Source organism: Camelus ferus, chromosome 19 (genome assembly GCF_009834535.1).
Source record: "Camelus ferus isolate YT-003-E chromosome 19, BCGSAC_Cfer_1.0, whole genome shotgun sequence".
Lineage (NCBI taxonomy): Eukaryota > Metazoa > Chordata > Mammalia > Artiodactyla > Camelidae > Camelus > Camelus ferus.
This window is the reverse complement of record NC_045714.1, coordinates 8,717,175-8,732,012: the sequence shown is the minus strand read 5'-3', so window position 1 is coordinate 8,732,012 and position 14,838 is coordinate 8,717,175. Positions and strand designations below refer to the sequence as shown.

Genomic DNA, 14,838 nt, shown 5'->3' with positions numbered 1-14,838 from the left:
TAGATAAATACATGAATAAATTAAAAAGTGTAAAACTTAAAAAGCAAATGACCACCCATCTCATTTTACATCCAGTAGTCCCACTTCTTAGGGGAAAGTACAGTTACCTGACAAGAGTTATGACCAGAAACTGCTCCTTCCTTCATGTTTGTATGCCCATACAGAAACACGTATGTGCACACATTCGTGCCAAAACTCCTCACTTTTTTCTGCCACTTGCTTTTTGTACACTTCACAATACATCAGGACAATTTCAGGTTGCACACTTCACAGCTTAAAAAATATGATTTCTGAGGGGCCAGAGTCTTGAAGAAGCCACGAAATCGCTCGGCCTCAGTGTCCCCGTCAGTCAAATACAGGGATCAAAGGGGTTAATATCAAATCTCTTTGCATCAGGAATGTCTATTCTGGTCCTTTCCTCTTTCCTCTGGTTTCAGAACTTGAACTGATACCATTCTTTTTATATGCTATCTCTTACATGTAATATCATCTTCACTTGTATGCCTCTCTAGCTCAGAGAATAGTAAGAAATAGTTTTATTAAAGTATAATTGACTTACAATGTTGTGTTGGTAAGAAATATTTTTAACAACCCTTTATATTCTCCTTGTTAGCTGTTTCTCCAACTAATATGCCAATGCCTTTCAGTTTGAACCTTGACAAGACAAAATGAAAAACTGCTCTCTTCTGACTCCACACGTCTCACGCCCATCTAAAATCATGATTACAAATTCCCCAGAGTGCGTGACCTTAACTGGCAGGAAGCTGACCCACGCTTTGAGTTACTGTTAGAGAAATTAGTCTAACAAAATGATTTTTTTCATCTTTGAAATATCCAACTTCATCTATCTCTGAAAAATAAGCTTCAAAGTTAAACACCAGTGAAATGTCCAATCTGTTTCATACACACTATATTCTGTATCCATCTCTCTCCAGTGGATTTCACTTGAGAAATGTATTTCTATATGATAAAGAACTTTTTCAGTCCCATGTGTAAAGCTGTCAATCTCATTAAAAGGCAGTCCCGCAGCCTGGGGAAATGCACTTCTTTCTAAATCTTTAATCAATCTCGAAACATCTGCCAGTCAGCTATCTTCTGGAACTCCATTTACGTTACAAATGTTCTGCATTACAAATGCTCTTCAGAAACTCGCAGCTTCCCAGTGAAATGACAGTTATGGGGGGAAAATCAAATTGTCTCCTCTCCATGAGCGGGCTACTTGACTGCCAAACGCTCTGTTCAGGATTAAAGTGGAATCAAATCCACCAACAAAAGTATATCCCTTCCCTCTGGCTACAAGAAGATATAACCAGAATTCTATTTTTATGACGGTGCAAACAGGTACTCAGGAAAAAGAACTGTAATCAGGCCTTTCAGCAAGAAAAGCTAGAGTAACATGCCTGCAAATCTTGCCTGCGGTTTATTTGGAGCTTCTTCCTCCCAGAGAAAACCATGGCTGATATTAACAATGCGCAAACTCAGTGTAACGAACTGGGTAAGGTATTTCCTTCATCCATTCATTAACTGAGTCTGCTGAAGAGACTGGCGCATTTTAACAACCTAAGAAATGACATAAGCCATCAAACTTTCATTTCCCGAAAAGTCAACTAAGGAACCATTCTGGTTTTGACAACACTGGGCAAAATACAGGCAGAAACCATGGGCCAGCAAATCAAGCAAAGCCCATTCTTGCCAAAGGCCTTCACTCCCTCTTTGGAAGGCTGAGCTAAAGCTGCAGACTTCCAGTTACAAACCAGGGTGTTGCAAGGTGAGTTTGCCAGGAAGCAGGTGCTAAGAAGGAGATGTGCACTCAGGGACGGCTCTCAGAAGCAACACCCAGGAGGCAGTCAAGGATGCAGGTCAATGTCACGCACTCTCAACAGTGCCCTCTGGAGATCTCCCTCCCCCACCCAGGAACCTGAATGCCTGCAGAGGTGTCCCAAGCTGGGGCAGTCACTGAGTGCAGGCTGTGCCCCAGGAAAGGGGCTTGGCTTAGGCCAGGTAGCTCTCTTCAGCACCAGCACAGGGCTCAGCAGCAAGCTGTCTGTCTTCCATCTCCTAGCGCTTCCAGTGGGGGGAGGAAGGCTGCCATCTTGGAAGAGAAAGGTGGCAATCTGGAAGGCACACTGCAATGCCCACTGCACTGGTCTAGCCCAATCCCACTCCACCTTTCCACAGTTGGGCAATGGATGCTGAAATATCAACTCCAATGGGAAAAAAAGAATCCCAGATGATGGTGGTGAAACAACCAGGGTCCTGCTAAGTTATCCAACTGGAATGCTGAAGGAGATCTACATAAAAGCATGGAGAGCCCAGCCCCCTTCCCAAAAGGCCTGCTCATCAATAAGGCACAACAGCAAAGGCAAGAGCTTGGAGGAATTTTTTTAATTCACTCATTCATTCATTCATTTCATTCAACAAATAGTTGTTGAACCCCTACTACATGAGAAAAGCAAGAAGTAAGACAAGAATAAGCTCTATCCTTGTGGGGCTCACAGACTAATGAAGTCAAAACCATCAAAACAACAGGCTCAACTGCATATTTTAAAACAGCCATGTGTGTTATGAGGAAATCAGGGCAGCACTGTCCAAGAGAATTCTCAAAAATGATGGAAACAGCCGATATCTGTGCTGCCACCATGGCAGCCACTAACAGAATGTGGCTGCTGACACCAGAAAGTGACTAGCATGACTAAGGAACTGAATTTTTTAATTTTTATTTGATTTTAATTAATTTAAATTTGAAGATCCACATGTAGAGACTGGCTCCTCCCCCATTTAGACATGGGATGGTGTTGGCAAAAAGCATCTCCACACCAGTAACATCCTAGCTGAGATATCTCAGGATAAGAAGGAAGTAAAGAAAGTAAAAGTAAGAAGAATTTTCTAATCAATGAAAAAAGCACGTGTAAAGGAGGTATCAGAAGAAAGGGAGCTTGGCCACTGGAGGAACTAAAGTGGGTAGGTTTGGCTTGAGTACTGATTTGGGGTGCGATGATCTGAGCACTAATTTGGGTGGGATGAGCTACGGCAGGGTCGAGATCACAGAGTGTCTTGAGTACACTGCAGAATATTTATACGTAAGGGGAAGGCATTAAAGAGTGTTAAAGCAGAGGTAATATAGGATTGGATTAGATTTTTAGGTGATCAATTTGCTGTAAGCAGAATCAATCCGGGGAGTGCGGGACTGAGCCAAGGAACAGAGGCAGGAGAACATCCTTCAAAAGTTAAACACGCACATACACAGTTAAACACACCCCCAGGTGAAGACTGGCAGAAAAAAGTATCCCTGAGCTATCTCGGTGGAAGTACACCTGGCCCAGCTTCTCTGAAGGAAAATTAGATCTATTCATCAAAGCTGGAAACATACACAATTTCGTAAGAGCAACTTCCTTTGTAGAATTTCGTAGAAATACAGTATCATGTACGCATAAGTGTATGTGCAAGGATGGTCACTGTTTCACTGTCTAATGAGCAAAAATTAAACATTACATTCAAATGTCCATTATTAGTGTGAACCAATTAAAGAAGTCATGGAACAGCCAAACAAGTGAATACTGGGCACAAATAAAAATTTCTGAAAACTGCTCCAACATAAGTTAAAAGAACACACAACAGAGTACATAACAGTACTAAATAATATGAACCCACGTGTGCAAAACAAATTATACACACACACAAACACGTGCATTTTTTATATGCCTGTACACAAATATCTCCATACAAATGTACCAGAATCTGCCTAGAACTGCCTGGAAACAGAGCCAAGTCTGGGGTATAAGGGATATCTCCTCTGCATTCCATCCTTTTTTGCATTGTTTCTTTACCATGTACATGCAATGCAAATCACTAGTAAATTTTTTTTAAAATTGATAAATGTAAAAGCCATCTTCTGTTGTAGATAGAGTGGACCTGTTTCTTCTTTCTTTCTTTCTTCTTTCTTTCCTTTCCTTTCCTTTTTTTTTTTTTTTTTTTTTTTTTTTCCAGAAATTCAACACTGTCTTTTGAAATCCAAAGTAAATAATAAATTTTAAAAATTCTCAAGTTACCTGTTCTTGTTTTGTGGTCTAACACAAGTCACAGCAGCACAGTGGCATCCAAAGTTTTCTCTGCTGTTTTCCACTCAGGAGGCCGATACCAGAGCACTGGGGACACCGATTTGGGACCAAGTGGAATATTTTGTGTGACTGGGCATGCTCTTCACATCCCCAGTCACACTCCGGCTCGGAGGTGGACAGGCGGTAAGAGAAGGAGCTCAGACATTTGTGTCTCCATCTCGCCACGGCGGAAGCTGAGATGTGAGAAGATCAGTGACATGCTTTGGTAACAGCAGATGGCCAGCAGCAGGACAGGGTAAAAATCAGGCCATTCTTATTCCAGCCAGGTTCTTCTTCTCCACATGTTTGGTCTGCACTGAGGACCATAGTCTGGCACCCAAGTGAATTTCACAAAACTCTTGAAATTTCTTGGGATTTATGAATATGTGTGCACATGAGATGCTAGGGTGACTGTCTGCTTCATAACTGAACATGCCAAGTGTTATTTTAGGGTTTCGTTCATTTACTTAAATGTTTACTGAGCACCGACTCTGGGCCAAGACACTATTCTAGCCGCTGGGAATTAAGCTGTTAACAAAACTGAAAAAGATCTTAACCTCTGAATGCTCAGAAGCAAGCAGAAGAAATGAATCATTTGAAAAATCATTACAGTTGTGAGGAGTGATCCTGAATGAAACCAAAAGGGGAAGGGGACAGAGAATATCTGACGGGGGCCACCTGCATTTATCAGTCCAAAGGTTCCTCATCATCCCTCGTCCCAGCTGGACCCACCTGAAGCATCTTACAAGACCGAGCAAGTGAATAAAAATAATGTTTGGGCAACATCATTCACTATGTATTGGTTTGAGTCAATAAACATGTCTTTTTGCCCAATATATGCTGATCACATGTTCAGTTTTATCATTTTATTTTTAGAATAAAAATAACAAACACAGTCACAGTTAACAGATGATTTACCATAACTTCTGGGTCAAAGATTTGGACACGGCATTTCCCAGGAAGATGCTTTTCTAAGAAAATAGATCATCTTTTATGTGTTGCTGAATCCTTACTTAGTAACTACTTTTTAAGTTGCGTAAATGTCACTTTTAAAAGAAAAAAGACTGCAAGACTGAAAAGATTCTAATGAAATTGCCAAGAACTCAGCCTCATGCTTGAGAAAAAGCTATGCCCTGATATATCCACTTTTCACCTATGGGATTAGCAAAATCTTGCAAAAGCTCTCAAAGCACACTTTTCCAAGATGAGAGGAAACAGGTGTCCTCATCGAATGCTGGGAACATCCTCCAAGGCAACTTTGATAAAATTTCACATGTGAATATGCTTCGGACAATAAGTCCACCTCTGGGAATTTTTCACCAGTATGTTCACCATGGGATGGGATGAGAGGGGTCTGCAGCACTGTCTGAAACGGGGGGGAAGAAAGAATTACTCAAATGCTCCACAAGAGAGAAGCAGCTTGAACTCAAATTTAGGCTCTGCCATGTATCAGCTGTGTGACTTGGACAAAAACTTAACATCACAGTAATTCAGTTTTGTGATCTGTAAAATGGACATAAAACACCCACTTCATGCACATATTTAATAGCATATAAAAAGAAGACAGGAAAGAAGGAAGAATGAATAAATAAGCAAATACACAGGATTAAGAGTTTGATGTCTTTTATGAAAAGCATATTATTGCCCTCATTTTTGCACATAAGGGAGCTAAATTTCAGTTCCATACTGAGAGAAAATATTTGCAAACTACATGTCTGAGAAGGCTTCATATCTAAAACATATAAAGAATTCTCAAAACTCCACAGTTACAAAACAAGCAATCCCCTTAGAAAATGTGCAGAAGACTTCAGTAGGCATTTTACCAAAATGCATGTACACGTGGCAAATTAAAACATGAAAAAAAGCTCAATATCACAAGAAGATAACAATTATCATCTTATCATCACAAGGAGATATCAATACACACATATCAGAATGTCTAAACCAAACTGACACGAAAAACTGGAGACAACATCAAATGTTGGCAAGGATGCGGAGAAAATGGATCACTCATGTGTTTGCTGGTGTGAATGTAAAATGGTACAACCACTGTGAAAACACTTGGCGGTTTCTTAAAGCACTAAACATGGAACTACCAATACAATGCAGCAACTGTACTCCTGGGTGTTTTCCTAGATGTATAAAAACTTAAGTTTGCACAAAAACCTGTAGTTAAATGTTTGCATCAGTCTTATTCGTAACAGCCTAAAACTGGAAACCACCGCCAAGTGCCCTTCAATAGATGAATGGCTGAACAAACTGTGGTACACCCATACCATGGAATATTACTTAGCAATAAAAAGGGATGAACCACTGATACTCACAGTACCCAGAGCAACCATGACAATTCCAGAGAACTGTGCTGAGTTAAAAAAAAAAAAAAAATCCCCAAAGGTTACGTACTATATGGTTCCATTTATATAATATTTTTGAAATGATAAAACTATAGAAATGGAAAACAGATTCATGGTTCTCAGGGCTTTAGGGCTGTGGGAGGGGGGAGCAGAAGGGGCAGCTATAAAAGAACAGCGTGAAGGACCCTGCAGTGAGGGGATGTTCTGCACATTGATGGTACCACTATCAGCATCCTGGCTGAACCTGTACTACGGAGCTGCAAGACGCCAGCATTGGGAGAAGGTGGGTAAAAGGCATGGGATATCTCTTTGCATTATTTCCTACACCTGATGTGAACCTACTATTACCCAAAATCTAAAATTTTAATTTAAAAAGATGAGACAGTGGTCCTTAATCTTTTGGATGTTGTAGAGGGTGAGAGGTGAGAGGGCTTGGGGCACAAAAGTCCAGATCTCTCTAAGAACCTCATAAAAGCTACGAAGCATCGCCTGAGACAAATTATTTGCACCCTAACCCCAGGGACCGTTTAAGGACTCCACTGAAGAACACAGCACACACAGCTAACGTTTATGTTGTCTGAAATCCGGGACATCCACAGAGGCTTAGAACACTAACAGAATAAACCCAGCCCTCCAACCACTCAAAAAGCTGAAAAAAAATCAGCTTCCAGATACTTACCCAAAATGTAGGCATCTGCATTCTAGAAAGAAGCTGTTTTAACGTCAACATTCACATCTATCTGTGGCATTTCTAAACTCCCAATTTCATTTTGAATTTCATAGAAACAAGGGGTCGCAAGGAGAGGCAACATAATCTCTTCCTGGCTTAGAATCTCCAAAGACTGTATTTCTATTCAATTGGAATCAAATTCGTAGAGTAAGAGGAAAATCAAATTTCCCCTTTCTGGCTTCACAAAAGTGAAACAGGGAAAGACCTGCACGTGTCTTTTCACATCAGTGCTTGGCCTCTTACACAAATCAATTCATCCTTAACTACAGTGAATATATTAATCTCATGTTAACCATACAAGTCCAAAACCAGACTGTCGTTTCCTTGAGGATGTTGACTGTACCTGCCTTATTTAAGGTGGTTTTCCCTGAGCTTCTTAACACGAGTAGGCACCTAGTAAATATTTGATGCATGAATGAAAGCACATATATCCCAAATGAAAACTAAATTCTTAAAATACCAAAGATAACGATTCCCCACAAAAATTACAAAGCTGCTTAAAAAATGAATATTTCTAGTCATCTAATGAATATGATAAAAAAAAAATACACTGGCAGATGTGGGGAAAATCGTCTCATCAGTAATGTGGTTTATGTCTAAACATAAAGATCACTAAATTGGCCATTCTTTGCTTAAATCAGTTTGGGGGACGATGATTAAAGGCTGACTTTATGCATAATTAATCACACCATCCACAAGGACCAAAGAACAAGGCTAACTAAAATACCAGCCGGAGAGCACTTCTGACGTGCAAGCCAGTGAAGCTGAGTCCAACGGGGCTAAAATACTGCGCGCTGACTCAGGCACGTGCTTCCAGTCTATCCGGCCGTAGATTTCACCACCGGAAGTGATCCCAGAGTCTCTTCCCTCTGAGGAAGGCAGAGGGTGCTCGTGCATCTCACGGAACGGGTGCGTGTGTTTGTCTGCGTGTCTACGTGTGTGCAGGCACTTATGTACCGACAGTGCATGACTTTCCTCCAGTCCTATGACCTTGATGTAAGGAATCTAACTTGGCCATGGCACCATTCAAAAGGCACAGATTCCTTGTCGTCTATAAATTCAAAAACTCTAAATGAAATATTAAACCTCTCTGGCATGCTGGGTCAAGGGAATCAGAGGAACAAAAGAGTGAGGAAATATTTCTGTCGAAAATTTGGCCATTGATGAACCAATTCTTCAGATCCAACCTCCGCCACCCAAGAAAAAGATCCCCAGGTGAACAGTTATGTCCTAGCCCGATGTGCCTGCTCAGACTAAACTTCCACGGAGAAGAATTTCTCTGTTCTTGACATCTCTGCCGTTTATCTAAGGATCGTGGAAAATCCTACAAAGGCTAACACTCCTTCCATAACCTGGCATCTGTGCTTGTGTTAATTATTTCGTGGATATGAAGTTTGTTTTCCTAACCAAACAGCAAGTTCCTTGAGGATGAGAGCTACTGCAGCAGAAGCAGTGAAGGTAACAACCAGCCAAGCATCCCCCACTTCTCGCAGCACGAGCAGTGAGGGTGGGAGCGGCGAGGAACACGACCTGGGTTTCCACTGTGTGAGCGTCATGTTGACCTTCTGTGAGGATCATCTGTTAGGTGGCTATTACAAGTCTCCCTATTTTTACACAAGACTGAGGCTTGTAAATGCTAAATAACCCACCAAAAGTCCCGTAACTGGTCACTGAGTTGGGATTTTCAGAGTCTCCTGTCAGAGCCTATGCTCTTAAACCAGGACACAGTGATGGCTTCATTCATTCATTCATTCATTCATTCAATACATGTTCATCAAGTGCTTCTCTGTGCTGGAAACTGGAAACTGCTCCAGGCACTGGGCTTCAGCTCTAATTAAAAGACAGGGAAGTCCCAGCTCTCACAGTGTTTCACATGCTATCGGGGGATACAGGCAACCAACAAGTCAAATACACAGGCCAGTATGTGAGGGGGTGAGTCTAGAGAGAACAAACGAAAGAGAGATGGTGGGAGAAGGACGGAAGAAATAAAACGGGGTGGCTGGAAGGCCTCAACGAGAAGACGGCATTTGAGGAAAGGTTGAAGGAGGTGAGGAGCCAGCCAGGAGGGGATAACCTGGGGGAACAGCATTCCAAGCAGCGGGAACGGCAAGAGAAAAGGTTCTGAGCCAGTACAGGGCCTTGGAGCCCTTGCAAGGCTTTCACTGAATTGCATGGGAAGGCACGGGTGGTTTGAGCAGCCGGGGGATAAATTAGGAGATTATTACAATATCACAGGGAGGAGCTGAGGGGGGCTTGGGCCAGGGTGGTGGCAGCAGATGGTGTGAAAAACAGTCAAACTCCAGATGTATTTCTCAAATAGAGCTTACAAGATCTCCTGACGGATTGGTTGTGGGGTAAGAGGTAGGGAAGGAGCAAGAAATGAGACTGAGTTTTGGCTGTTTGCTGCTTGCCTGATTTTTTGACTACTGGGTTGATTTTTGCCAGGGCAACTAAAATATTGGGCCCTCTAGTGGCCGAGGCACAGACTCCAGGAGAAGCAGGTTTGGATGAAAAAATCAGGAGTGGTTGGACACGTGAAGTTTGAGACTAGCAGACATCCAGGTCAGGATGTGGGTTAGACAGGAAGGAGAAGGGGTCCTTGGTAGACAAGAGCACAGAAATGCTATTTACAGGTAAGTAACTGAGGGAGGCTGCGTGGAGATAAACTGAACAGACGTGACTTGTATAGTGGACAAGCCATGGCTATTACTGCCTGTGACATTCTCCCTGTCGCAAAGGAACAAACCAAGTGAGGACGGTTATAGGATGCCATCTAAGTCACACAGTCAGGTTAATGATGTGCAAATCGCCTGATACACCATTCCTCTAGGAATAAATTCTGAGTGCCTTGTGTAGGATTTGCCAGATAATTGTAGACAGCTGTTCCCTCTCTCCCCTTCCCAGCCCCCCAAATAGTAACATCAACATTCCTGAACAAATACTGCACCCCGGGCACAGCCTGAAACTGCCATGAACCAATGGAGATGAAGCTGGAGGATGAAGATGTGAAGATACTGAGGCTTTTGAGTTAAATAAGTTAAATTTCATTAAGCTTTTTGATGTTTATAGAAAAAAGCAAGTCTGTATGCATCTGCCTGCTTAAATTGCTTAGACTGTTTAGGATCTCAACCGAAAGTGACCGCTCATCTGCAGCCCATTTGAATGGGGACGGCCTTAGAATGTTTCATGTCCCATCCAACAATCAGTTAAATGTATCTAATTTGTAAAAACTTCATCCAGTGAAAACACTCTAGAGCTGCATCAACATTTATGCCTTTGGACACACCTAGATAGAAAGATTTTTAAAAACTTAATTCCTATGTCTTTCCACCAATCCTAACTCATCTTTGATTATAGAAATAATGCAATCAGAATCAATGCTGTATGTTTTCACTGCATTTTCACAGGTATTTCCTTACCCAATGCCCACAACATCATCAAATAGTGTTCACTGTACAGGTAAGAAAACTGAGGCCAGGAGAAGTCAAGGGTCGTAGAGCTAATGAGCCAGAGAAGGAGAATTTGTTCTCTTTTCTTCTTTTTTCTAAATCTGAGGGGGCATTCCTTGGCACAACAGCTGCTTACCATGAAATGTTGTTTTCTTGTTTAATTATAAACCCTCCCAAACGTGGTCCTAATCCACAGACACTTGTCTGGATTCCATTAATAAAAGTGACCCCCATGTCATATTAGTTGCTCAGGAGGCTTATGAACTGCAAAGTCACACATTCACCCTGCAGTTCATCCATGTTCAACGTGCACTTACTGAGCGCCTGCCCTGTACCAAACATAATGCCCTAACACTCTTTGAGGCTTGCACACGCTGCATGCTGTCTGCAGCCTAGATTAATACTACTAACATTTCTTATTTTGGACTGAGGTTCCCTATGTCACTTCCCTGAAGCATTTCTTCTTGATGCCACTATTAAAACTTTAGTTTGCAGTGTTTTCTGACAACCATGTAATCAGCCTCCTTGGTTAATATAAATAAATTATATCATTAGAACACTTTTTAAAAACTAACTGGTGATAACACCAATCTTAACAAATGAAACCAGATTCTATCCATTATATTTTTGACCTTTTCTCTCCATGAAAATAACCAGCATTCAATAGATATTATAAAATCTGAGTGTTAACACAGACAAAATGAATACATCCTGATAGAGTACACTATTGGTTGGCATCCAAAATACTGTAAAATATAAAAGGAATGCAAAGTAAACTATATTTCCTTTCCTTCTGCTTCAAATATCTGTCCGTAAACATTGGCACACACCGAGAACTTCATTGTGTCAGTTGCAATAATATAGAAAAATAATCTCAATTACTATACACTAGAAAGTTATGGTAACTAGTCTTTCAAATAAATCACCATGTGTCACAACTTGGCATAAACTCTGATCCTTATGAATAATTCACATTTCGTGCATTAATAATTCATGTCCTCTTTCTATTGGAATGCTCTCTAGCACAGAATGGATGTCTCTTATCAATTTTCTCAACTGACATGAGGCAGTAAATCTAAAATTAGAATGGAGGTTTTTTTTAATGCTCTTCTTAAAACTGTGATTCTCATTTTTATTGGCCCATCAGGTTATCAAAAACATAAAGTTCCTATTATTTATTGCCCTTTGCATGAGAGTCACCAGGTTAAGAACTCTAACAATAGTTCCCCTTGATGAGAATATTTGCTTAGCAGAAAAAGAAAAGCCTAGGAAACTCAGGAGGGGCTGAAAGGGTTGGTTCGTTCTGTTACTTATCTCCCTAACTATATACTTATATATGCCCAGTAACACGGGACATAATTGCTAAAACATGGTAACCAGCAAGGGGAAGAAAAGAAAGCAAAGGATCAAAACAAATCAGGCAAGAGTTTTGAATAATTACAGATACTCCCCCATCACCAGGTTTTCCTCCCTAGCTGTTTAACACTGTGAAGTTCCCTTCAGTAAAATTATCTGGCACATTAAAAAGTCCAAAGACCAAATAAGAGAAAGGTGCCTATGCTGCACATTTGTAGAGAAAGACATTCAGTGTATCACTGTATCTCCACCTCCACTGTGGCCATTCCACGTCATTACTGACATTATTATTTTTTTCAGACATTAGGAAAGTAAACTTTCTTTCCCCAACCCCCTCACCCAGAAGTGCACAGTAAGCAAAATCGCCAACAGCACTTGGCACCAGGCAATGAGAAATGGGGTAGTTTGAAATTTCGGGGAAAAAAAAATCATTCCAGGATCCTCCCCCTCCTCAAGAATTTCTTTGCCATCATTCGAGCCCAGAATGAGTTCTCTCTGAAGTCCATCAATGAAAAGCAATGGGGAAAGGAGCAAAAGAGAGGGAGTTTTAAGAGAGGAGCCATCCGTGTGCAGACATCTGTCCCCCTGGAGGGCCCTCTGGTTCATTTATTCTTCCTTTCAGCACACATTCAGGCAACGGGCTCTTGCTCTGTGCCAGGTATTAAGTTCCGCCCTAAGTAATCTTCCAGTGGGTTTCCAGTGTGTATTCCAGCAACAAATCCACTACCCAGGACCAGGGAACCTACCACCTTTGCCAACACCCTGGGCGGGTGGCTATCCAGACCCGAAGTCCGAAAGGACCTTTCACTTGGCAGAAATCTCTCCCTGAGGTCAGAGGGTCACCGGCCTTGTTCCCACTGAAAGCATCTGCCTTTTCTCAACCAGCTGATCCACCCCCTGGAAAAGTTAAGTTGGCGGCGAGTGGGAAGAGGGGCACCGGGGCCATCCTCCAGGCTCAGCACCCCCGCCCTGGTTTCTCTCCCATGGCTACCGAGAAATATTTATTTCCAGTAGATGGGCTCCAGTGGCTACTGAAGCCGAACACGCGGCCACCATCAGAAAGCCAAGTCATCCCAGAGATAAAGATAGATCTATGACATACCAAGCCCCGGCCTTACAGTGGCAGCCCCAAGAGATGTGGGTTTCGGCTGAGAAACCACAGCGCAATTCACCGGCGCGTTGCCGGCAATCTCCTTCCATCCTCCAGGGATGCTGGCTAAAGGATAAAGACAATTGAACCGGCGAACAGGGGAAAAAAAAAGGATCGATACTTACCCCTAGGCGTCTGCTCCGGATCCTCACGTACCCTTGCTTCACTATATCATTAAAATTGGAAGCCATCCCGGACAGCTGGTGACCCCCCTCACCCAAGCGCACGCACCCTAAGTGGCTTTGGGGAGGGTCGAGAGCGGGGTCCAGAGAAGGCTTTGGGGTGGCGGGAGGAGAAAGTCGAAAAGGTGAAGCTGCTAGGGCTGCGGCTCGGCGTGGCTTCAGAAGGCGCACATCACTTTCTCTGTCCCCCAAAGCCTGAAAGTGGGCGGCCGGCTTGCAGCCACTTTGAGGGAGCGCAGAGAGCGCGGCGCCGCGAGGCGAGGCTGGACCGCCGGCGTCAGCTGACTCATCAGCCAGCCTGCCAGGAGGAGGAGCGGCGGCTGCTCAGGGATCCAGCCCTGCCTCTTCCCGGGGCCCCGGAGGAGGAGGAGGAGGAAAAGAAGGAGGAAGGGGGTTGGGGGAGGGCGAGGAGGAGGAGCCGCGCGGGTCCCGCGCCCGGCGGTGGCCACCCGCCTGCAGACCCACTGAAACGCGCTCACCCTCCACCTCCTCCCCTCCTCTCCCGCCCACCTGGCCCGACGCCCTTCCCCTGCCGACCCCTCCCCTCGTCCCAGACCCCGGCATGCCCCTACCCGCCCGCGCACCTCGCCGACACCCACCGAGATAACGCCGGGTCTCTTCTAGCTCCCGGCTTATTTCAGATGGAGAGGAAATTTCACTTTTTTCCCAGCCGCCGCCTACCCTTGCCTCTCCCTTCAGCCCCATCTCTTCCCTGGGAAGGACTGGCTTTTACCTCTGCCGCGCGTGTCTGGGGAGATGGTGTTGCCATGGTTTGCCTTGACCTTGGCATATGAGGGTAGGGCTATTGTCATGGCTTAAGCTGCGTGCTTCCTCGGGTTTCCTTGACATCCTTGACCCAGCCCTCCGTGATATCATTTGCCACATTTTCCTTGTTTGAGCCTGTCTCTCCCGCCCGAATGTGAGTTTCCCAGGGGCTGACCCCTGGCCTCATTAATTCGTGTACCCCCAAAGCCTGGCCCAGAGCAGGTGCTGAATAAATTCTTAGTGCCAGGCACCTGCTAAGCCCTTTACATGGGCTTATTGAAGCCCTCCTGTATCATATGAGGTAACACCTCCCCCCACCTTATATGAATACCAGGACCATATTTATGCCTCCCTAGCCTGGCAATAGAGCTCATGTTCATAGCCATGACTGGATACTGCCTATAGAACAAGACAAAAGAGAAGTCAGATTTTTACATGCACCTGCCCCTGGCTGCACTACCTTCCTGAAACATGTTTGGGTTGATAACCACTAACATTTATAGGCACCAGGCATTAGGTATTGTGTTAATTCTGTTAAAGGAAATCATGAGATAGTTACCATCATCCACATTTTATAGAAACCGAAGCTCAGAAGAATTAAGAGACTTGCCCCAGGTCCCACAGGAAGGGGGGTGGTGTGTGGCACCAGCTCTGCTGGTGAATACTGTCCTGTACCCCTTCTGAAGAGCAGATGTCATGGTGGAGGGAGGTTACTAGTGGTTTCCAAGGAAGATCTTTCTAATCACTTGCACTAT

General features: G+C 43.5%; 1 protein-coding gene across 1 annotated transcript in view; it reads right to left on the bottom strand.

Annotated features, from left to right (window-relative positions):
• Positions 1-13,631, bottom strand: part of DOK5 (docking protein 5) — a 127,522-nt gene extending 113,891 nt beyond the window's left edge. Inside the window, exon 1 of the mRNA XM_032461411.1 lies at positions 13,262-13,631. Coding sequence (XP_032317302.1) covers positions 13,262-13,327 — 66 coding nt within the window. The 5' untranslated portion in view covers positions 13,328-13,631. The remainder of the gene's footprint in view (positions 1-13,261) is intronic.
• Between the last annotated feature and the right edge of the window lie 1,207 nt (positions 13,632-14,838).